General features: G+C 35.3%; 1 protein-coding gene across 1 annotated transcript in view; it reads left to right on the top strand.

Moving 5' to 3' along the window:
* LOC150076301 (uncharacterized) overlaps positions 1–24,766 on the top strand; it is a 79,973-nt gene extending 55,207 nt beyond the window's left edge. Inside the window, exons 6-7 of the mRNA XM_090387607.1 lie at positions 14,269–14,349; positions 24,517–24,766. Coding sequence (XP_090243733.1) covers positions 14,269–14,349; positions 24,517–24,630 — 195 coding nt within the window. The 3' untranslated portion in view covers positions 24,631–24,766. The remainder of the gene's footprint in view (positions 1–14,268; positions 14,350–24,516) is intronic.
* Positions 24,767–26,158: the final 1,392 nt, after the last annotated feature.

Raw genomic sequence — 26,158 nt, 5'->3', positions numbered from 1 at the left:
TGTCTGCAAATATATACAGTACACTCAATTTTCCCGGATAGATGGTAAAAACAAAACAACCAAATAATCGATTTTCCCAGTTAATCCAAAAATACAGTAAGTCTGCGATATACCTAAGAGATAAGTTCCAGGACTTCTTATGTAACTCGGGAATGACTAATAAAATATTGCTACTATATCCCTGATATACCAAAATTATAAAAGCCACATATATATATGTGGTTTTTATAATTTATATATTTAAAAAAAAAAATATATATATATATATATATATATATATATATATATATATATATAAAAATAGTTATATTTTTAATTCACCATATATTTTTAATTCGGCTAATTCACCACTGCGGGGATAGTGGTGAATTAGCCGGAGTAGCACATAAGAAGAGAAAACATAAAAGGAAGAAAAAACGCACGTTATTGTACTGTAAAAACTGATATGTATTTCATAGCTTTGGTTATTATAGTTGACTTCATTGGTGCTAATCCCTTCTCATATTCTGTCTTATTGTTTCACTGGTGAAACCGACAAATTGGCACATTACTTGTTAATGTTTGACTATTTTTATACATCCTTATTATTTTAATTTTCTGATCCAATTCAATTGCTTTCCTTTTCTTGGTAGATTTACTAGTACTGCTGTCAGTACTAGTCTCTTAGTCAGCACCATGATAACAGTCAGAATTAAATTTTCTGTAAAGAGCTTCACAGGGTTAAGGCAAAAACTCATTATCACCCCATGCGAGCTCACATTTTACTGAAGCACATTTCTGGAGGTCACTACCATAAAACAATAAAGGCAATTTGCAGTTTCCGGTTTATTGGGCTTTTCTGTTAGTACAATTCATTACAAACGGTTAGTAAACTTGATCTTATTGCATTTGCGATAATACTGATAGCTAGAATTCTGTGGGTTTTTACGTTATTATGGTGTCCCCTTCACTGAAATATTCAGCCATATAAAAAAAAAACAAATAAAATTTAAGAATCTTCAAGACTCCAAAGAATCCTCTTTGGAGTCTTGAAGTGTCCTGGTTAATCCGATCCCAGTAATCTTCATTCCTGTTTTAAGCTTGTTATTCCATGTCCCACTTGTGCAATTTGTGCATGCCATGATCGTTGGTATTGATCGCTTATTTTATTATATATATATATATATATGTACACACACACAGTCCATTCCGGTTATTTGGGACACATCAGGACTAGTGCATTTTGGCCAGATTAAGTGGCTGCCCCAATTATCCGAAGTTTCACGTAAATAATTAAAAATACAATGTACCCCCCTTTTTTTTCCAATTGGTTCACTGTACAATCAAATCACGTTACGACGAACTCACCATAGTAAAGTACTGTTCACTATACGATGTATAGTAAGCGCCGGTCATTGTGATCACGTTTGTGAATTGAATTTTAATTCTATTAAACGGCAATTCTAATTAGAGAAAATAGGAGGAATATTATCCACAGGCTATAAAAGTAAAGATATATTAAGCAGAAATTTACCCTTTATTACTTTACCAAATTAAAAAATTAAATGATACGTGATAATCGGAATAATTAATACGTACTGTGATATGTACATAGGAACTAGTTGACATTTCTGTTCACTGACATTTGTGGGTGGGTGTTAAAATTTAAAACAGTAAAAAGATAAGCAATCAATAAAAAGAACACGGCACACACAAATTGCAAGTAACACAAAATGCGCAAGTGACAACGGAGTAACGAGTTACAAAGCTTTAAAAATAGGAATGAAGAGAAGATCTGAAAATTAATTTTTTTATGATTGAAGATTTCATGGAAGTGTAAACACATTTCACCATAATAACCCACTGTCGGTGTCGGTATCATCGCAAATTCAATAAGATCGAGTTTACTATCCGTTTATGATAGATTTCACTAACAGAAAAGCCCAATAAACAGGTGACTGCTAATTGTTTTTATTGATTTATGGTTGTGACCTCCAGAATTTCGTCCGAACCACCAGGTACCGTCGGAAACAATCGTAGGGTAATCTCTAGTGCTGCGGTCTCCTGTCCCAATTAAGCGAAGTAAACCCTAGCTATTTTCTCGATTGGTTTCTGTTTTTTAAGATTTGCCCCAAATAAACGGCTGCCCCGATTAACTGGTTGCCCAAATAACTGGAATCCACTGTGTATATATATATATATATATATATATATTTTTTTTTTTTTTTTTTACTGTTTTAAATTTTACAATGGGGAAAAAAAAAAAAAAAAAAAATTTTTTTTTTTTATGAAAACCCCAAACACGAAAGGTATCAAAACCTAGAGTACTTAGTACCATGCATGGGTTGGAGGAGAAGTATGGGGGGAGTGGGGGGGGATGCCGGAAACTGCTCTAGAGACTAAACATGGGTTTCACCACTTCCAGCCTCCAATAAGCAAAGTGGTGGTATTTCACCGGTTGATGAAAGTCATCTGCCACCTATGACGTGGGAAAAAAAATTAACCTAAGTCCAAAGTTTCATAAGTCCGGACTTACTTTATAGAAAAAAAAGTATGGCAACAGATAAAAACGTGCCATGCACTACTTGTGTGTCCAATATGATGCCTCCCTTTATTTTTTGCGATGTCGATTTTAAATGTAATAGCTTCCCTTTATTTTTTACATTGTCACATATGGTTTGGTCACAAACATTGTAATGGTTCATTAAAAATTTAACAGATGCACCATTTTCAAACCTTTTGAATAATTTCAAGTTTTTGTTTAATTGAAAGCACAACGCTTGAGTTTACCCATAATTTTTGCAATCTAAACAAAGAAAAATATTTACTATAAAAAAAAATTTCAATATCCCTGACATAAATAATGAAACAAAATTTGTCTTTTTGTGGTGCAACACACTAAAACAAATTAAACATTTGTTCTCTTCTTTTTTTTCTAGTGTGGGTGCGAAGACAGAGGGTTGCAAGATAATAGTTACATTCATCTCCCAGTGATGACTTATAATGCCGCTTCTTGTCTCTTATTTACAACTTGTAAAACATGTTTATACCTATTCTACTTATTACTTGAATTTTATGATTTCTGGTTGGTTTTTTTTTTTTTTTTTATTTATTTATTTATTTATTAGAGTTGAAGTGTCCCGGTTAATTTGATCCCGATAAATCGAGAGTCTGCTGTATACTGATGAGTTTAAATATGATGCATGCTGCAGTGGTTCTTCCAACTGGTGTTATCTCTGAAACTCTATCCCTTAGTGCAGTATTTACACCGCTGAACTTCATACAATCAAAATGGCTATTGAACACTTCAAGTCTAATCAAGAGATAATAATCTATACTGATTCCCTGAGTGCAGTAACTAGTTTACTACACATATATCCCCTACTCTCATCCTATTTTGAAAGAAATCAGAGCACAATTAATAAATCTCGCCGAATGCAACACATCGGTAAGGTTCTGCTGGATTCCTGCGCATGCTGGAATCCAAGGAAATGAGAAAGCATATCAAGCAGCTAAAAATTCACTCAACCCCATGTCTTCACTTGCCTTAGTTCCTTATATAAACTGCAAACACATTATAAAACATGCATGTATTGAACATAAGGTATAAGGTATGTTCGTGTCAGACGGCACCTGGGATTTCTCCCATCTCCGCGTGTGTTTCACTGTATCGAGGACAGTACACTGTCAAGCCAGAGACTTGAAAGTGTGTGGGTCGTGTCTGTGCAGTGTGATATGTTGTGCCCATTGTTTATCCGGCTAATTGGCCGCCAGGCCCCTAGTGGGGCCCGACGTTGCCCATACCCTGCCACGTGGAGGCTAGCCGGGTGTATCCAGTATCACAACAATTTGCTCTGGCAGGTCCTGCCACCTAGTTTCCTGGGATTTCAGTGGCTAGGGCCTATTTAAAAAAAAAAAAAAAAAAAAATTTTATGCATTTGACATTAATGCTTAATGGGATTGCTGTTAGGAAATCGCTGGTTAGGGTTGAACACTAAAGAGATATGTTAAAGGCCAAATAGGTCGGGCAAAATTTTGATGTTATTAAATTTAGACATGTAACGCTAGATAAAAGCTGATAGTGTTAGATATCTTAGAGATTTGCACAAAACCGGTAGAATTTAGACGTTGGTTATAATTTGGCGGCATTGTTAAGGGGTGTACTAGGTCGATTTAGTGAGAGAGAGAGAGAGAGGGGGGGGGGGGAGATTGAAGACTGGGGAGGAAACAGATAGAAGAATAGGGACGGATAGAGTAGGCATCCCCAAAGAGGTCAGTGGAGACGAGCCCCACCAGGCGAAATATGGGGGGTAGGCAGGGAGGAGAGGAGACAGAGATCCGTCTCCTCCATTCCCTGCCTGGGGATGGGGTTTTAAAGGGAACCAGGTTAGAGTACCCAGTTCGGATCGCCAATGGCGTGTTGGCAGCAAAGCCGCAGAATGTCTTCGTCGGTGTCATGTCCAAGGAGTGTCGAATCCGGTATGAAGGTCCAGCTGCCCATCCCGGTCTGGGGGTGGGATATGTTAGCTGGCAGTGGGGAACCTACCAGGTGAAGGGGGGGGACACACACATTTACTTCATTCGTAATGTGCATTCTCACTCTACTTGCATTTTTTTTTTTTTTATATACTTTTTTCTTATTTTATAATTTTTTTTTTTTATACTTTTTTCTTATTTTATAATTTTTTTTATTTTTTTTTATTTATTTATTTATTTATTTTTTTTATACTTTTTTCTTATTTTATAATTTTTTTTTTTTTTATATATATATATTAAAAGCAAGTAATAGATAAGTTAGTGGCAACAGAACGCTATACTAGCCATTACTGGTCCTTAGTTCAAACCTGGAAAGGATACATATAAATAGAATAGAGTAGAGAAAATAATATAATATAATAGATAAATCATAAAGGTAGAAGATAACATAAATAAGTATGGTATGTTAATTATAGGAGATAGTAACACAATGAAAGGGACTTTTTCAAGGGCTAACCCTTTCAATGTGTCCTCCTATAATTAACTGAGCTATCAGTTTCTGATATCATCTGCCTGTTAAACGTTGCCGAATGGTGATAAAAGATATCATTGGGGTGGAAGGTTTAAGTTAAAGTTAAACAAAAAGAATTTTGTGGTAGTTAACAATAGGTGGAAATTTGTGGTAGTTAACAGGCTAGATGACTTTAGCCCGACCGATAGCTAAAACACAACGAAAAGTAGAGGCAATTGAGAATAATTATGCATTAATTTATAGTAATACTTAAAATTGCACATGATTACACACCTATTCTAGCTATCTCCAGGTCCATTATGTTTATACTGTAGAGAGTGATACACTAGGATATCGAACTAATTTACCATGAGTATTTACACCACAAATAATAATAAGATACTACGTCGGTCGCGTAGGCTAAACTGTACCGCGGATACCACTGGGGCTCTGGGTGGTCCGATAAGTCACATTACTAGCCATGCAGCATCTAATGCTTTAGGCCCACTGGAGGACCGCCATACCAATAATGCAGTGGATTCTGATAATACTACGCACGAATTCACACCAGACCGGGTTACCCACCCTGACACGCCACTATCAACTATAAAGACCAAGGATATTAATCCTGAAATTAATACCAATTTCCTAAAATTCAATATTTGTAGCAATATACGCTGTCAAACCTGTCCGTCCATGAATACTAAACATTCCACTAGCTGTACAGAAGCTCCAACTTTTTGCCATGCCTGTGATATCGTTTACCTTATCACTTGCAATACTTGCTTTGCAAAATATATAGGGCAAACCGGAGGAGAACTACACATTAGAATCAATACGCACCGATCACATATTAAAAACTATGTCAACATAAAAGACATAGAAATACAGCATTTCCAGTTGCATAACTTTAATGACATCACCATCACCATTTTAGATATAGAGCATAATTATAGAACCAGGTTAGAACTAGAAAACATTAACATACTGAAACATAAATCTCTCTATCCTTACGGACTAAACAGTCTATTTAATGGGCATTGTTACACTAATAAAACTTCAGATGCTTGCGTCTATAACCTATTTCACTTGGTCAAAAGACCTATTTTCAACATAGTAAAAGTTACCACTAACAAAACAACCCATACTGCAAAAGTTACACATACTAATAACACTACTCTGGGTAGATTTGCAGATGTATTAAGTTCATGGGACGAACCCATTATACCTGTCAAGCAGATACACGATATTATCTTCGGACTAAAACTGAGTAAATTTAAAGCTTTAATAAAAATCAATGCCACATATAGCCACAAGAATATACATCTGAAGCACTTACTTAGCGATATCTTTAAATACAGATGTAGCAATATTTATAGCACTACCAACGAATATATTAACATCAAATACAGCTATAACATGTTGGATCACATAAACCTAAATAAACTCATGAATATCTACAAACACGACCTGCCTATTAACAATCTGATTATCAGTACAAGATTCAGTTACAATAAGCCTATTGGTCTTACAGTCTGTAACTATAAGCAGGTTGCATGTAACCTAGAAAAGAGCGATATTGAGGCCGAATGCTTATGTCATCTGCCTCAATATATTGCTTATGTGGACAAAGATCACAAGCACATTATTACTGGTGACATCAGTATCATTACTGAACCCGAATTACGCAACTTACTTTCCTATGGATTCAAATTTAGACCCAGCACTACATACAATACCAATAAGATGTCCAAACAAATACATCAAGACCTCATACAATTTTGCCTAAAACTAGCCTACAAACACAACATACCACTAGAAGCTTTCCACAAATGGATATCCCTCACATACCAAGCTATTTATAAACAGCTTACTGTCTCACATAATAATAAACAGCATGCCAAGACCTTTGACTTGGGTAAAATAAAACAACAATTAAAAAAGTTACAGGCTATGTTTATCATAACCTCCATAGACAAAGCAGCCAACAACTACAGCTTCATATGCAAGAAATTCTATACTACTACCTTACTAAACGAGCTGAACAACAGTTCTACATACAAAGTAGAGACTATTAAACGTACCACCATCACCAAAAAACTACTGGCTATACACAAAAAACTAAAACTAAACAACACCAACACTAATTTTCCGTATGTTTATTGCATACCCAAATTCCACAAATCACCCATCAGTTTTAGATTCATCACTTCATGCAGGAACAGTTACGCTAAAATTCCACATAAAATGCTGGTTGAATTACTAAGTATTATTTTTAAAAACATTGACCATGCTAGAGTCATTCTCAATAATAACCCAATTCTAGAATATTTAAAACACAATAATGACTCTATTGAACATGTAAGCACTTACGACTTCAAAAATCTGTTCACTAGTATCCCGCACGATAGTTTAAAATACGTACTCAGTCACTATTACACTGAATATAAAAATATATTACCATGCAAGCAGCAACACTGGAATGATCTGATAAATATATGTATTTTTAATAGCTATATCTACAATGGTACTAGAATATATAAACAGAATACAGGGATTGCCATGGGAGCTTGTAGCTCTAGCCTGGTTGCTAATCTCTACTTGCATTTCTTTGAAACAAAAATTAGCAAGGAAATAACACTATATAGATACATTGACGATTTAATTGTCTTTGATCATCCTAACTTTCTCACTGAATTTGGCAAATTTTACCCTTCGGAATTAGAAATAGTTGCCACCAACACAGATAGCACCAAATCAGCTACATACCTGGATATAAACATACAGGTACACACTAATAATATAGATACTAACGTCTACGACAAACGTAATGCGTTCGGATTTAAGGCCATTAGCCTTACCAACTGGCATTCAAACATATCATTAAGAATCCATAAAAATATAATCGTGTCACAAAGCATTAGATTAATTAAAATATGCAATAAGGCAAACAACATTATCAACACGCTTATCGATTTCAGACAAAAGTTATCTGATAACGGATTCCCGGATCATTTTATTATTAAAAACTTACATACAGCTATGTTGATAGCCTTAAATACTTTCCATAATAGTTTTGACCACCATTATATTATATCGCGTGTTTTGCGAAATTAACGTTTCACCCACATTATCTGTGCTTAAGTACCTACTGGATTATTTACGGTTGACGGCTTCTACAGAGCCTGTATATATGTACATTATTAGGCACTGCCTCAGGAACAAAATTAATATAGCTTACACTCATTGAAAAAGTTGTACCTATATTTGTTCCTGAGGTAGTAATTAATTTATTCTTGGCTTCCCCCCTTAGCCAGCTTTTTCGTTTTCTTTTTCTTTTTCGTTTTCTTTTTCTTTGGCTTTTTATGAGAACCGCTCATCCTATTCTATTTTTCGCCTCTTCGTGCTATACGCTAATAATACCAGAGGGCGCGCCATTATTATTTTGGCTTATTTTGGGCCTATTATAATGAATCTACAACTAATTACATGTCAGTAAGAGGGCGCTGACATCCACTATTATCTTCATATATAAATTAACACGTGCACTACAACGTGGTTTTTTCTTGTTTCATCATCGAGATAGGTCTACTGTCTATGCACCAAGTACCACGATGTAAGTAAGTGATTAGGAACTAGCCTTTCCTGTCTTCCTTCGCTTCCTTTATTTTATCTAATTTATATTTTATCCAAATTTGCCATGTTATGTTATGCTATTGAAATACATAATGAAATACCAGGATCTCTTACTATAAGAGACGGGCAGTTACGCGCCCGGTATAATCCGACGTACAATTGCAATATTGCTTCTCCTCTACTTTTATCTATGTGCTGTCTTTTTCTATTCTTCTTACCTCATGAACTATTAGAGTAATTCGAGGGGGATTGAGGTACTATCCCTTTTCTTAAACCCTTTTTCCGTTCTCCTTTTTTAGCTTTAGCTACTGTACCACCCATTAATATGATGCTATTGGTTCTCAATTGCCTCTACTTTTCGTTGTGTTTTAGCTATCGGTCGGGCTAAAGTCATCTAGCCTGTTAACTACCACAAATTTCCACCTATTGTTAACTACCACAAAATTCTTTTTGTTTAACTTTAACTTAAACCTTCCACCCCAATGATATCTTTTATCACCATTCGGCAACGTTTAACAGGCAGATGATATCAGAAACTGATAGCTCAGTTAATTATAGGAGGACACATTGAAAGGGTTAGCCCTTGAAAAAGTCCCTTTCATTGTGTTACTATCTCCTATAATTAACATACCATACTTATTTATGTTATCTTCTACCTTTATGATTTATCTATTATATTATATTATTTTCTCTACTCTATTCTATTTATATGTATCCTTTCCAGGTTTGAACTAAGGACCAGTAATGGCTAGTATAGCGTTCTGTTGCCACTAACTTATCTATTACTTGATTTTAACATATTAAGACTGATGTAATGTTTTATCATGTTATTTTTGATGGCATTAATCAGCTCTTCTCCTTTTAGTATTTTTAGTATTTCTCTCGCTCCTAGATTCTATTGTTTAGTTATTTATAAATTCTGTTCACGTATTCTATTTGCTCGCTATATATATATATATATATATATATATTTTTTTTTTATTATTATTTCACTCAACTCATTCATCTTTTTCTCACACACCAGGAGGGGATGCAATGATGGGTAGCGTAAATTTAAATACTAATTAAAACCAGGGTTAGTGTGTACTTAACTTAGCATTTGTGGTTTGTGTTCTTTTCTCTCACGCTTGCACTTTTATTCATTCTTCTAGCTCTCATCTCATTTATTCGACTCTTTCTTCCACACTGCACTCTCTGGGCACCGCACCTTACTGTTATTCTTCAGTTGTGGTGCAGGCCTAGCTGCAAGGTGTTTTTTTTTTTTTTTTTTTTTTTTGCAGGCCAGGGGAGAATGCAGTGATAGTGTTTATGTGGTTTGTAAATGTTTGTTGGTACAATATATATATAAAGTAATGTAAGTTATTTTTAACTTTGTATTCTTTTGGCCAATTACATTTGCTCTTCTGCTCATTCCCATTCACTTTCTCTGCATGCATTCCCATCCCCCTCCCCTACACTGGTTTGGGGCCCCTACACATGGCATGGTAGTCATGGGAAGTTTTGTTATGTCAAGTTTCTGTCAGGGTGCAGAATTCTGCTACCCTAACAGTTTTTAAGTCATCATCTGGGCGTGGTGGGAAACTTGGGCAATTTTACTATTGATTATTGTTTAATTGCTGGGGGGCTGAATTGCCATTCTTTGCATTGCTCTGCGCATTTCGAAAACTTTCTGTGTGAAAGATGTAAAAGCTTTATAATTTTGCTCTTCTATGATGAAGAGATGTTCTTCTCCCCTGGGAAGGGGACCAATCTGTGCTATTAGCTCTGTTCTGGGGATGTCATATATTATACATTCATAGAGAATGTGTGCCCAGTCTTCACTTTCGCCACAGGTGCAGTTTGGGTCATCGGTCAGGCCTAAGGAGGTTAGTTTCGCCTTTAGGGAGCCGTGCCCTGTCAATATAAATGATGTAAAAAGTCCAGGGGCATACCACTTATTTGGCTTTGGGCTGACCATTGACACCAGTGGCAGAAACCGTTTGGTGACCAGACCTCTGGTTTCCTGCTCCCACTTTGTTTGCCATAGCTCGTGGAGCTTTGTGGCTATTCTTTTTCTTTCATCATTGAAGGTATTGGTTGTATCAAGGGCTATCCCCAGAAATTCTGTGGGTATGCCCTTTTTAAATCTATAATATAAGCCTCTTTTGGCTACTTCCAGGTAAAGTGGGAGAGTTCCGGCCAGCAACTGTAGTGCAGGTGTGCTTACTGTGCGACATGCTCTGGTAATAGTGAGTAGTATTGTCCTTTGTATCGATTCTAATTTATTCCTATTTCTTACTATGGCCGAGCGGATGAACCACGCACCGGCTCCATAGGTGATAACAGGTAGGAACATTGCACGGTATATGATTGCCAAGGTCTTTCTTTTGAGTCCCCAGTCTGCTCGACTGATCCTGGCAATCATACCTGCATAATTTCGCACTTTCTTCGCCAAGTAGATCAAATGGGGGTAAAAAGTTAATTTTGAATCAAAGACCACTCCAAGATATTTTAGTTCTGTTACCATTTTTATAGTGATTGTGTTAATTTTGATTTGTGGACATCTTCTTATGTCCAAATTACCTTTTAGAAGTATTTGTTTGGTTTTTTCAGGCGATATTTTGAGCATGTGCATTTGTGCCCACTCCTGCAGCTGCAAGAGAGCGGCATTTGATCTTTGCTCTACAACCACTCATGAGTTGCCTTTTACAAGGAAAATCATGTCATCTGCAAAGGCCAGGCTTTCCACGGGGCCCAGATCCAAGGCCAGAAATTCATCCAGAACAATGTTCCAAAAGAAAGGGCCAAGGATTGATCCCTGCGGGCAGCCTTTATTCACAGGGCGTGTCAATTCCTGGAACCTTGTGCGTACTGAGACACTTCTGTCTGTAAGGTAGCTGTTTATTACCTTATAGAGGTTTTGTGGGGCATTTGCCTGGCGAAGTCTCCTAAGGACACTAGGCCACCACAGTGAGTCAAATGCCCCAGCAAAGTCAATGGAGATTGCCAGCATATATTTCTCCTCTGTGTTTTTAACTGCTGTCAGTAGGTGGTGCATGGCATCCTCCGTAGAATTGCCCTGCTTAAAACCATACTGATTGTTGGAATGCAAGCCTGCTTCTGTGTAATATTGAGCTAATCTGCTGTATATTAATCTTTCGTATATTTTCCCTAGTACAGGGAGTAGGGCTATTGGTCTATATGATTTGGGATCTGTAGGGAGTTTTTCAGGGTTTTTCAGGATTAACCTTAACACAGCTTGTTTCCATATTTTTGGGAATATACCTTCTGTCATACAGTTATTATATAGTGCTATTAATTTATCTGGTGCTATTTCTGCTAATTTTTTGATAATCTCAACCTCTAAGAGGTCAAAACCTGGGCATTTATTGTTTTTGGTTTTAGATAGTGCTATTTCTAAGTCTTGTATAGTGAACAGAGGTTCAATATTGGCATTGTCATATTCAGTGTTTTCTTTTATAATGTCGAGTTGGGTGGGGGAATGATTTCCAGTTTCAGTCTGAATGATACTGTCTAGGATGTTATTTACAGAATCCACCCAACACAGGGTTGGGGTTCTATCTGGTTTGACAGTAGTTTCTAAGATATCTCCTCTTGGCAGCTTGTTGGTCACTATTCTGTAGACAACTCCCCAAGGGTTATTGTTTCCAGTAGTTCCCACCAAGTGCTTCCAGCATTCCTTTTTCTTATCTCTTATGAGGGCTGTATACTGATTCCTGAGAGTTTTATAAGAATCTCTCAGTGCATCCACCTCATTTTGTGACCAAGATGTTCTGGCTCTTTGAAAATGTCTCCGTGCCTGGTGTACCCTACTTCTGAGTATAGTCAGTTCGGGACACCACCAGGGAACTGTCTGCTTCCTCGGTTTTTTCCGTGGGATAGACAGGGTTGCTGTTTTTGTTAAAATGTTTGTCATAGTCAGTGCTTGCTCGTCCGGGCTACAGTTGCCTGATCTAGACCACTCATTTTCCTGTTTTTGCAGCTCAGCTGCTGTATGTTCTGCAAAAATCTGCCAGTTTGCCTTTTTAAGGTTATACCTTTTGATATCCAACAGAGAGTGTTGGGTTGTTTGTAATTGCCTGTTTAGTTTGAAGGAAATGGCTCTGTGATCTGATGTGGTCCAGGCTGGCTGGACACACCAGTCTGTGATTTTATAAGCTATTGAATTGGTGGCAAGAGTGATATCAATGTCACTCTCCCACATGGTACTGCTAAAAGTTGGGAGGTTATTTGGTTGGTTTAGCACTTGAAAGGGTGAGGTGGCTATATAGTCTGAAAGTATCTGGCCGTTGTGTGTGCCTGCTCTGTCTTCTGTACGGCTATGCCATAAGGCTGACCGGCAGTTGACATCAGCACACACTATGATATTTGCAGTAGGTAGCAAGTTTGTGACTACTTGTAGGTATTCAATAGTTGGATTTATATCTTCACCTGGTCTGGAATATAGTGAAATAATGTAAAACTGTCCTACAGCACTGGTAATATGGGCACACACTCCCACTGGGGAGCAAAGGTGACCCACCTTTGTGACTGTAAGGTCAGTATTTTTAACTACTATTGCTGTGGAAGGGACACCTGAGGTGTATTCTATTATTTTATAGTCTCTTGGGTATCCCTGAACCCTACCCATATGTGCGTAGGGCTCCTGGAGTACCAAGATATCTATATTATTTTCTTCCAATTTGAGTTTGATCTGATCTACAACGGCTCTTGCTCTTTGAGCATTCAATTGGACAAGATTTAGAGCCCTAGTCACATTTATGTTTTCAATCTGGCCCATAGTTGGTCCTAGATTGTATAAGTTTTGCCATTTTTTTATAACTGGGCCATTTACCATCCCTGATACTATGTGTATAGTCAGTCAGCCGTGCTGCCTTGCAAGTAGCACATTTTGGCTGCTGAGACTTATTTTTGCAATTTTTGTAATCGTGGCCACTGACTGCACAGTGACCACAGACAGGTTCTTTCTGAGTGCAGTCTCTGGCAATGTGACCATATTTATGACAGTTAAAGCAACTTTGGATAGGGAAATGTTCTCTAAATCTATGACTGGTCCAGCCAGCATAGATTCTCTGCATGTATTGAACAATGGGCATCAGTATGGCAGCTCCATAGCCAGGTGTGCAGGAGCAGCAGTGCGTAACACACGCTTCTTGATTAGACTGTGGTTCGAGCCCATGAGCCACCAAATACGGAGGATGCGGAAAGGTCAGGGAATGACCACCCCATATCCCCAGAGAAATATGGCCTTAGTTGCTAATGCTCCTAAAAACCTAATAACAACAACAGTATGGCAGCAACAAACCCATCATAAGCTCTTCAAATAAAGAAAATGCCACAATACTGGAAATCTAGTTCACGGTTAAACAGAGAGAAGAAGCTTGATATACTATATTTTGTACAAAAATCTAAAACGATAAAATAATTTCAGAAAATATATTTTTTGGAACTGAAAATTCCTGTTAATGTTAAAGACCCTGAATATTCGTTAGTAACGATGAAATTAAATTGCCCTTAAACTGACTATTATACATGTCAGTGCATCTCTAAGTTATTATAGTTGATATGTAGAAAATTATTAATTTTAGCAATATAAAAGTGATAAACTCCTAGTACATATAATTTCTGTAACTAATTTTTTTTTTTAACTGCATTTCGCCTTAAAGGTTTTCTTTGGAATAGTTGTGTATTCTAATTATCAGGAACTACAAGACATTACCCGTCTTGAAGACATGGCAAAGTTGAAGGTAGGAAAATTAAAATAAAATTTCTAATTATTTTTTTAAGGATCATTTTAGGTTTAATACATTTGTGGGAGGATGTATATTTCATATATTCTATGAATAGTTTTGAATTTTTAATAAATTTAATCTGATAGATTGTTAATTTTGATTTTGTTCTTGATTTGCATGTAAAATTGTATTTTTATGTAATATTTATTTCTATGCAGATTGCCAAATTTCAGCAATAGGTTGTCATATCTTGTAAAGCACGTTCTCACACACAAGTTAGAGGTTTCTTTATAAAGATAAGTCCCTCTTGTAAATCTGCTAGAGGAAAGGGGAAAGCGTAGGGGGAACTAAAGGTGCAGAAAACAGTTAGCCCTGTGTTAGTCGCACTCAATTCGATCCCAACAATATTTCAGTAATTTGTGCTTCATCTGCTCCATCCACATAGCTGAAATTCCTAACCTGTTGAAAATGTTTTTGAATTCTCTGCAGAAATTTTCAGAAATTTCTGTTAATTGTTACACAATCAGAAAAAATTGACGATTATGTTAAACCTAATTACATGTGTTGATTGACATGTTTCATGAAGAGTTGTTGATAGTAAGTTCATTTTACTGCTGTGCATTTCCTCCACTGAGTAATGCTCTCTAGCTTTGTGAAATTGATGCATCATCTGGAATCAATGTTTATGCTTAACATTTCATGCAGCGAGCACTCCTGTTACTGATGCACTCCCCTCTAATTAAAGTGTAGCTTGAAGGGTGTGGTTTTAATTTCAAAAATTAATTAAAGATATATGTTTTTAATATAGAACATTGATTTTTCACAGTTGTGTTCAAGATTGAAAATAGAGGTGGCGTCAAAAAATTTAACAATTTTGAATTATTTTTTGCTGATTTTTCAAATGTTCGCGTACCTGATTCACAGTTAAGAAGTACAGCCTATGTTCAGTGCACTTCAGCAGAATGTGGTAATCTTAAATGTTGCTGTTAATTATATGACGATATTTTGTTACTGATAACTAAAAGTGAAGAAATTTTAGCAAAGAACATAATGGTGAAAAGAGCACCAGTCTTTTTGGATTTATCATCAAATACCATATCTTTAGATGAGTAGTCAGGAGCAGGAGTGCAGTAGACACGCTCTTTGAGTAGACCTGGGGTTCAAGCCCCTGACTGCTAAATACAGTTGATCTGCCAACCTGCACTGGACCAGTGTGTCAAATTATGGTACATTTAATCTCAACATGAAATGTTGAAGAGGCTTCCATCCTGCAGTTTACTTTACTGTACTTGCTGCAGTTTACTTTTTACCTTTTACCATATGGGTGCACATGAAAGGCAGTATTTGTATATATATATAGACGTAGTTGTTTGTGAACTTTATTTTATATAGGCACCAGACATGGGAAAAGTCAACAGGTGGACTGGCATTAAGTGTATTTGAATCATCTGATTTGTATTTAACTATGGCTAATGCTGCCATAGTACACAGTTTGTAGACTTTTTTTTTTTACTTTGACTGAAATTTTTAGTTTTTTTAACCATTACCTTTTTATCATTGTTGTTTTATACATACTTCTGACTTTCTCCCCTAGCCTTCAGTCTCTCTCTCTCCCCTACTCTGTCTGTACACTAGCGCACGTCCCACATATTTAAATATGTGGGATAATAATTTAAATATTCCAATTCTAGCATTATCTCCCCAATATTTTTTTTTTTTTTTTTTTTTTTTTTTAGGCCCTAGTCACTGAAATCTCGGGAAATTAGGTGGCAGGGCCTGCCAGAGTAAAACAAATTACTGGCTCTCTTGGTTAAAACTTGAAAAATCTGTGACTGACAAAGATATATATTTTCAAAGAAATAAAACCTAAACACTTACAAATGTATGTTTTCCACAGATCTGTTCTACAGATCTACATCCTTTCTAAATCAGGCCTCCCAACCAGTATGCAGTGCACAAGATATGACTTAACCATTTCCTTATACCACAGGATAATCGCCTCTTTGTCCCTGCTGGTAGAATTCCTACGTATTATTGACAGAACCCATGAACTGTACTAACAGCCTATGTACACTGCTCAGAGAATTTCATGTTGGACTGTATAATTACTCCTAAATCTTTTTCATTCTCTACCACATTTAGTGTGATACTACCAGAATAATATGTTATTCTGGGATTACTGCTTCCTGTTTGCAGTATTTTTCTTCTAAGTCTTGTTGGAGTGGTAGTATTGCTTGATTCTTGTCACTAATCACTCTGCCAACTTTTATATCATCTACAAACTTAGACATTAAGCTTGATATGCCTTCATCAGTATTGCTAATAAATACTGAAAACAGTAAGGTGTTCAGCTCTGAACCCTAAGTGACTCCACTACTGGCATTCATCCAAGAAGAGCAGTGCTCACAAATTAATCACCCTCTGTATTTCTTCTGCCACTCAGTATCCCTCTATCCATAACAATAACTTTTCCCTTCGTGCCATACTGCTCCAATTTTGTACAGCAGTCTAAAGGTAACATTAAAAGTGAAAATTATGAAGAAATAATTCACAAACTGATGGAAAATTACAGAAAAAAAAGGGACGCAGAATGTCAGTGAATCTTCATTACTTGCAGTCGCATCTGGTTGTTTTATTATTATTATTATTTTTTTTTTTTTGGCTAAAATTTGGGTGATTTTACGAAAGAGCATGGAGATTCTATCAGGATATACAGTTAATTTAAGAGAGATACCAATTATGGTGGGCAACTATTTCTGCTTCTTGGTTCAGGATAATTACACTTATCATAGAAGATGATGACGATATACATTTTTAAAGTTTTTTTTTTTTTGTAACTTGTTTACTTGTAGCAAAGATTAATCCCCTCTTTCTGTACAAAAGTTAAATATTGTTAATAAATCTGATATAGTATTATTGCATATTTACTAACATTTGTTAACCTATTAATTCATTATTAATAAGTTAATCAGATTTATTAATACAAAAGATGAAATTTCACATGTTTGTGAAGTTTGGCATGGCTGATTGTGTTATTGAAGGTATTTTAATACCTTCAATAACACAATACTTCAATCTTCAATGACAAAATCCTAAGGTCAAAAAAGTTTAATAGAAATGAGTAATATGAAAATAAATGTAAATGTCAAATCTGGCATAATTTTTTGTTTCGTAGCTGAGTAATGTAGTTATCATTACATGATAATGCATATGTGTTATATTTGGGACCAGGTTTAAAACTAATGTGCGTGTTTGCTTTTCTTAAATTCTTAATTTTTGTGTGTGGTCGGGGATTGGATTTCAAATGATCATTGAAACTTATAATTTTTATTTTTATGATGCCTTGGGCTTAGTCACAGATAGCTTATCACGTATGATAAGCTAGGGGTTGCTACTTGAGAGTCTAAAAGCTAATAGATGTGATATTCAGGTAACACTTGTGAATCAGGTGGAATGAATTTCAGTGAAGTACAGTTGCTCTGCTTGCACCTTCACACGTGTGGGATTATTAGTAAGCCTGGGTATGCTCTGATATTTCCTGTCAAAGATTTACTAATTTGGACTCTCCTCTTTTTGATCTTCTCTGGCTTAAAATCTCTCTCTAACCCATTCTATCAAATTCATCTGTTGTTCCTATCATTCTCTCAAATCCACTAATCATCTGAAACTCTGACTTCCTTTCTTTGAAGCTGTTTTCTCCAGTCCAACTTTCCTAACAGTGATGTAATTTTCCATTTTCCTTGGTGATTTTAATGTTTGCAGCTCCAGCTGGCTTCAGTTTTCTAGTCACACAGATTTAGCTGGTTGTTATGCTGAGACTTTTGCAGTTGCTAATGACATAATACAAATTGTTCATTTACCTACAAAATACTACAGTCCAAACCACACCCTTCATTTTTGAACTTTTTCGCACAAGCAGCCTTTCAAAGCACAAGGTCGTGAGTGGTTCTCTAGACACCTCACATTACAACTTGGTGATGGTCTCTTCCCCAGTGGAGACTTCCTCTCATGGCTATTCTCAGCCCCACATTCGACATTACAAGAATGAAAAATGCTATAGTTTGCAATATTTCTATTCTGATTTTCCTTCTTTGGATTACTGTTTTAATCTGATGTCAGTGCTTGCTCAGTAATCTACAGAAACTTAAGTCTAATGTCAACATGTATCTTCCATCATCCCAGCCTTCAACCCATGCATGGTACTAAGTATTTTTGTGGTTTTCGAAAAAAAAAAAAAAACACTTTTAAAATATTTTTGATCTGCTGGCAAAATTTTCTGATTTTTGTTTTCCACTCCCCTTCCTTTACTTGGTGTGAAGTAAATGATAGAATGGTGAAGAAGTTGTGAAGTGAATGGAACAAGGTGACTAGGTCTAAAATTTGCAAGTAATGGAAGGAAAGTTGAAGATAAACAGTTCTGGCTGTGTGTAACAGAGCAGAAATAGGTTTGGGAAATGTATATTCAAATTAATAGGTCAGTAGGAGTGTGGGATGGACAGACTAATCAGGCAACTGACTTTGAGATAGACCTGACTTATTCTGGAAAGGGGAGATGTGCGAGAAATTTTTTCCATGTGAAAAAAATATATATAATAATAGTAAATAAATAGTTTCTTTGGTGCAGTTTCCAGAAGCTGCAAGTAATTTGCATCTTCATTGTAACTGCTTTATGGCAACTGATAAATCAGTACCACAATTAAGAATGGGCAATTCCCTCTTTTGTGGCAGCTTTTTGTTCACAGAATTAGTCATCAACCATTGACATTTACACCATTGTGCCAAACATAACTGTTGATTAAAAAGAGAGTGAAAATTTCCCAAGGGTTCAGCTAATTCATCTATTATTTAGAATTTAAAAAAAAAAAACTAAAAATAGCCCTTGTTAATTTTCTTTAGTTTTGCCACGAGAACTGTATTTTAATCTGTGCATTTCACCAATAATTTGTGATACAGATTCACATACAGTGCAATCGCAATATACCGTGCTTGGTTATAATATGAGTATAATCATGTCCCCCAAAAGATACATAAAAAATAAATAATGCAGTTTGTGGTCAACCATGAAATTACACTAGCCACTTGCTGGTGGCTATTGTGACTTTACCTCACGGAATGGAATCAGTTACTGCACCGGATTCCAAAATATCGACTTCTGAGCTGTGTATATTTCCTTCTGCATGTATACACATCAATTAGAGAAATTTTTGTGAATAGTAGTAACTCGTGAGTCATTACTGTATTTTCTTTTCTTATCTGTCTTGAGACAGGGAAGAAATTAGAGATGCAATAAAAAAATACATCAGTGAAGTGTATTTGCATGCAGGATACTCTCAAAACTAAACATTTTCCACTGAGAGGGAACCAGATACCATATTTGTCATGTATTCAGATTGCGATATATTCAGTTGATGAGAGGATTGGAAGTCCTGTATTCCGACTCAGATTGTAACCCAGCCATATTATGCTGTTTTCTATGGAAAATGATTTCCAAGATGTTGGTTTGCATGAATACCTTGATTGCATAAATAAATGGGTACCTGTTAGGGAAAAAAATAAAGCATTTTTCTACCCTTGTATGTATGATCATTAAGCTACAGCTTGTGGTGCATTATTTGTTAATTATGTGGCTGAGTTGTTCCATATTTCCAATTTATGTGCCATTCTGTAAATTGCACTGTTATTATCTGGGATCATTATAAGAAATTAAAAGTTTCAAAATTTTATTTTTTAAGTATACAAATCTTTGCTGTTTAATTTTTTATTAAAGCACAACATTATTTAAAAGAAACTGCACAAACTGGGCATTTGCCATTTAAGATGTTAAACCTATTTTTCCAAATGAAACAAAATAGTAAAACTAAGAACAAACAACAAAAAAAAAAAAATTACATGAAATTTGCATATATAAAAACTCTTACTTGGCTTGATAGTTAGTCTTTTAGTCTGTGTAATAATGTGCCAAAAAATTCTGGACGAAAAAAAAATTAATTAGATTATTTTTGCCTGTAACGTTTTACTTGTAACGTGGGTGTATGGAATCATTATAAGAAATTAAGTTTTGAAATTTTATTTTATAAGTAAATGAATCTTTACTGTTTAAGATTTTTATTTTAAAGCACAGCATTATTTAAAAAAAACTACAGTAACCAAAGTTGCACTGTACTTGCAAATACTCTTCAATATTCAAGAGTGTGAATATTGAAGAGTATTTGGTAAGTGTTGTACCAGGGTGATTCTAAATTATTCTTGGGGTTTCGTTTGTTTCTAAATTATTGTCAGGGTTTTGGTTGTTTCTAAATTATTGTCAGGGTTTTGATTGTTGTCAAAAAAACAACAAAATGTTTTGATTTTGACAACAATCAAAAAAAGAGACAACTGAAAGACAATCTTCCAGTTGTCTCTCCTCTGTCAACACTGTACTCGCCACAGTGATGTCTGGGAGATATTGACGGCATTACTTCAAAATGGCAACTGTTCAAGAGAAGGCAGTGTGCGTACTTTGATTTTTTGAAAGAAAGTCCATTATCACAATGCAACGTCATTACAGAACTTGGTGTGGAAAAGATCCACCTTCAGATAATGCTATCTGACGTTGGTTAAAGCAGTTTCAAGAGACTGGCAGTGTTCTGCACCGAAAAGGAGCGGGAAGACCGAGCACTTCACAGGAAGATGTTGATCGAATCCACAAAGCATTTTCTCGAAGTCTGCAAATGGTGGACTGATCCCGTGGCCTCCGTGTCACCCGATCTTACGTCGCTTGATTTCTTCCTGTGGGGATACACAAAGGACATTGTGTACAAGACCCCTTGACCTCCCTCGATGAACTGAAGCTCAGAATTGTTGCTGCAAGAGAAACAGTTACACCGCAAATGCTGGAGAACATTTGAAATGAAATTGAATATAACTTGGACATCTTTCATGGCAAATTCATTGCCATGAAAGGTGCGCATGTTCAAGTTGTTTAGCATTCTGCAGTATGATTCTATAGGTCAGGTGTGGCCAACTTAATTTTTGATGCGATCGACTTTTTTTCTTCAAAATGTGCCGCGATCTACCATTTCAAGAATTTCATTGCACATGGTTAAAAAAGTTAATCAACACATATTGAAAATTGTTTATAAATTTTAAAATTAAATACAATTCAGAATTTTTATTTTAAATTCATATGTACAGTCAGTCCTCGTATAGCACGATAGTTGTGTTCCTAGAAACCCTCGTGTAATATAAACAACAGACCCTATGGGAAAAATAGGATTAGGTGCCGACCACCCAAGATTGAACACACATTTGTAACCAAAACATTACCAAACAATAAATAATCGTAATAAAATACTTATGTATTTTATTACGACTATTACGTAATAAAATATTGCTAATGCTTTTGCTTCTATCATAAGCAAACTTGTTTTTTGTTTGATTTTCTGTCCAAACAGATGACAGCTGTTCCATCTCTTCCAATTCTTTGTCTTAATTTAATGGATTTTAATTACACTTTGAGCTGTTCCTGCTATGAAAGTTTTTTATTTTCTCTACATTCTTTGTAATTCTTGGCGTTGCCTCATTTAGGCCTGTAGCACATGCAATATCACATGGTCTTTCATTTCACTCAAAGCGTTCCACAATTTCATATTTTTTCTCTATCGACAGAGGCGGACTGGCCATAAACCTTACCGGGCAAACCCCAGTGGGCCAGAGGTCGGTGTGATTTTGGCCATAAACGCTAGTATGAGGCCACTATAAATTTTTCCGGGTAAGAATTTTTGACTCAGTCCACCTCTGTTTACCGATATTGCTTTTCTTTTTCTCTCTGAACCTGCAGTGTCTTCACCAGAACGCTTCCTTTTCACACCTTTTAAGTATTTCACTCATTTTTAGGGAATAAAGCACAATTACAAAATCAGGAGGCATGCTTGATACACATAAACAAAGCTGCACGCCTGTAGCAACTGAATAAACAACACCTTAAGGCAGAGATACACTATTAACACCTCACATTTCTAGGGGTTACTATCATAAAAAAATAAAAACAATTTCCAGTTGCGTTTCTGCTAGTGGAATCTGTTATAAACTGGTAGTAAACTCTATCTAATTGCATTTGCGATAATACCGATAGCTGGAATTGTGTTGGTTTTTACGTTATTATGGTGAAATGTGTTTCCCCTTCACTGATATAAAAAACATAAATACATTTTCAGAACCTTCTCTTCCTTCCTATCGTGTTGCGTTCAGTTGGAGTGATTCTGCGTTCATCTGCCATTTCTTGTAAACACAAAGGTGAATCGTGCATAAGCGAATTCAGTTCGTGTTATATAAGATATCGTTCCCCTATTTATAAATTGTGTATGATCGAATTAGTGTAGTTTAAACACGTGTTATACGAGGACTGACTGTATTTAAATTTTTTATTTATGTGAAGTTTGTGACTTCATGTCATCTTCCAAGCTTTCAAAATTGAGGATATACTATGATAAGGCCAACTGTAAAAGAATTTTCTGTATCCAAAAGTCCATAAAAGTAGAGTGATTCTTTGTTTGTTTCAAATACGAAAAGGCCAATTCACATAAATATGTGGAACCAAAACGGGAATTTAAAAGTTCACTGCATTTTTTTACATTTGGGTACTTTTCTCGGCAAACATATTTCAAAAAGTCCTTTTTTTGATGATCTGGCTTTTAGGAAGATATCGTTTTGCAACGTAATAATTTCATTTTCAAGTAACATTTTCTGCAATTTGTTTTGTATCTAAGTCGACATTAAATATATTGAACAATGTCTTCAATTGTTTTAAAATCACTGAATCTGGTTTCAAAATCATCCACAACTTTCTCAATTTCATAAACATATTTCTCACTATTAAATTCAAAAATGGATTTTTGCAAATGATCTTGGCTATTTGCAAAACAATCGAATTTTTTTCTTTGAAATCCTTAGTCATTGCCAAAAATTGATATTTATATGCAGAAAAACTACTAATCACATCACCCACATTTTTATATTTTCCTTGTAGTTCCAAATTCAGATCACACAACCACTCCGTATCTTTTAGCTGCTGATAATCATCTCCCTTTTGATCAACAATTTTTAATTTCATTCAGCAAATTTCGAAATCTCTGTAGAAACTTACTCCGACTTATCCACCTCACATCTGCATGTAATATCAGATCTGATTCATTTTCATCAAGTTGCATTTTGAAAGTCTCCTTTGAAGAGATTGTCCTCTGATGGAATTCATGATTTTGAAAGATATGTCCATAACACTTTTAGTATTTAATCTTTTGCTGGCTAACACTTGTTGGTGGATGATACAGTGGTAACTCAAATCTGCGAATTCATAATTTTTTTGGCACAGTGTGATGAATCCGTTAAGATGCCCCATCATTGCTTTAGCTCCATCTGTTGTTATTGATACAAGCTTAAATGATGGTAATTTTATTTTTTCTAAGGTCACTATTAGGTGGAAAATTTGATTGGTATTTACCATGGAGTGCGTTAAAAGTACCTTTCTAAATTTCCTTTTTTAGGTATAACTATGGAAGCATTGCAAATCAAAGGCATTTTTCTTTCATCATTACAAAAAAGTATTCTAGTTCTGACTCAATGAAATTGATACGTTTTACTCTTTTTTGTAGTATTCATTTTAAATCAAATCAAATTAATGTATAAGTACTGTCCAGTTATTAATATTAAGTGATCTAAATAAGAATTCGACACACTATGCTCTCCACAACATAACTGTGTGAATTTTCGCTAGACAAGCCTAGCGGCTGCACGGTGGCAAGAGTAGTCACGTGGTTCAACGGATTTGTAATAAGCGTATGCAGTGGGGCGCATAATAATAATAATATTTAGATTTTGACTAATCCATTTTTTATATATATTTAAAATTTGTCGTGATCAGCCGAAAATTAGAGCCACGATCGACCTTTTGGCCACCCTTGCTATAGGTAATAAAACTTTTTGAGTTACACTTGCATATTCCATAAGCAGTTTTATTTTGTTATTTCCAGTTAGAAAATTATAGACCACGGAAACCCTGGCAGTAATTTAGAATCACCCTGTATTATGTTGCTCCATGTGGTGCTGAAATAGTAAATAAAATTCTTATAGGTATTTATGCACAGACCTTAAAAGTTATCATAGTAGACTACTAATATTAATGCATTTCATTTTGTTTATTTTTAGATGGGAACCATGAGCAGCTTAAGCACAACATCTCGTAGCCTCTCACATTATTCAGTAGACATTAAAAATTCTCTCTCCACCACACCACGGGGCTCCTGTACAGCTTCAGTTTAATTAAAGATGTAAATGAAGCAGCTGCATACCTGAATTTTAAATCAGTAAAGCTAATTGTTTTCTGAAAGTCAAACTGAAGGCCCCGAATGTACTCTACAGTATCTCAGGGTGTTTTTTTAATGTATATTCATCTCCATTGCCACACTATTTTAAAATTATCTGTTAATGTAATTTCAGTTTAATGCAAATGTAGATTTTTCTTAAATCATTTGGGAGCTTTTTTTTTTTTATACAAACATAAGTCCATAAATGATAAATTGTTTAGTGCTATTTATGAGCCTTATTATTTTTCTTCAAAAGTGAATATTTTAGGCATTTACTACTATTTAAAAATTGTTGTTTGCTTACAAAATATCACAATATGTCCAGTTGATTAAGTTGTTGATCATTTTGAAATATCTAAAGTGTCCCTTCATATCCATTATGTAATTCATTACATAGTTCAAATATATGTACATATGTTTTTCTCCAAACATAACATTTCTTTATGCAGTACTGCCTGGCTTGAAGTTTTATTTTATTTTAAGAGGTATCACTCTTGTACAGCCCCTGGAGTTCCTACAATATGTAGGCTGTTCAATATTTTTCCAATTGGGAATGTTAATAACTGTGTATACCATTGCAAATCATCTGAAACTCTAATTCCTGCTAATAAATATCCTATCAAAATAATCTGTTGCCTGAGTAAAATACTTATTCATTGACTAAAGTTGTGCTAATTGATCAAATTAAATGCACTTTGCGTTTAATTTGAGTTTTAAAACGGCAAGTACCGTAATTAATTTAGTGGTTCGAGAAAAAATGCTGTAATCATGAACCTGGCTTGTTAATTATAAAATGAAAATCAAGGCCTTCAAACCATGATAACAAGAAAATGAATAGTTGAGCAATGACATTGTGCATGTGAACACTCCATTTGTATATGGCCAGTTATTACAGCTGCATAACAGCCAAATTGTAGTCACCTACAAATTGGCGATTTCTATATATATCAGGAAAAAGGATGTACTAAAACTTATGGAGTAGTGCTGTGATAAAGATTGGGACACCCTTCTGGAGTTCCATTACTGCCAGTAAGTGTTTAAGTGACCCTAGGTAACTGAAGACAACATGTAATTAGCAAGAACAGACAAAATTCATTGTAACTGCTTGAGTGAGGAGTATGCAGGTCACATTTAATTTATTATTGTTTTAAAGTTTTTTGATGATTGTTCAACTGCCGGTTCAATTTTATTATATATGTTTTGTTTACTTAATAAATATTATGTTCCTATTTAATGTGTATTTGCTTCTATTGATAATTAGGTATAAGTTTAATCTTTGTATCCTTCCCCTCCCCTCCCCTTCCTTCTCCAAATATGGATTTTTTCATATTTGTCAGAGATATTTCTTTATAATTCTTCTATTATAGTGATAATGGAAGAATAATGAATTTTTCATTTGCACCACAACCTAAGCCAAGTGGGCTTTATATGTTGGCTTCGATTGCTTCACAATATCTGTTTTAGAAATTAAGAAGTTTTTTGCT

The sequence above is a fragment of the Mastigoproctus giganteus genome, chromosome 13 (assembly GCF_048544385.1).
Source record: "Mastigoproctus giganteus isolate SK-2022 chromosome 13, ASM4854438v1, whole genome shotgun sequence".
NCBI classification, from domain to species: Eukaryota; Metazoa; Arthropoda; class Arachnida; order Uropygi; family Thelyphonidae; genus Mastigoproctus; species Mastigoproctus giganteus.
Note: the sequence above shows the minus strand (reverse complement) of the source record. Positions and strands in the feature narration are given on the sequence as shown.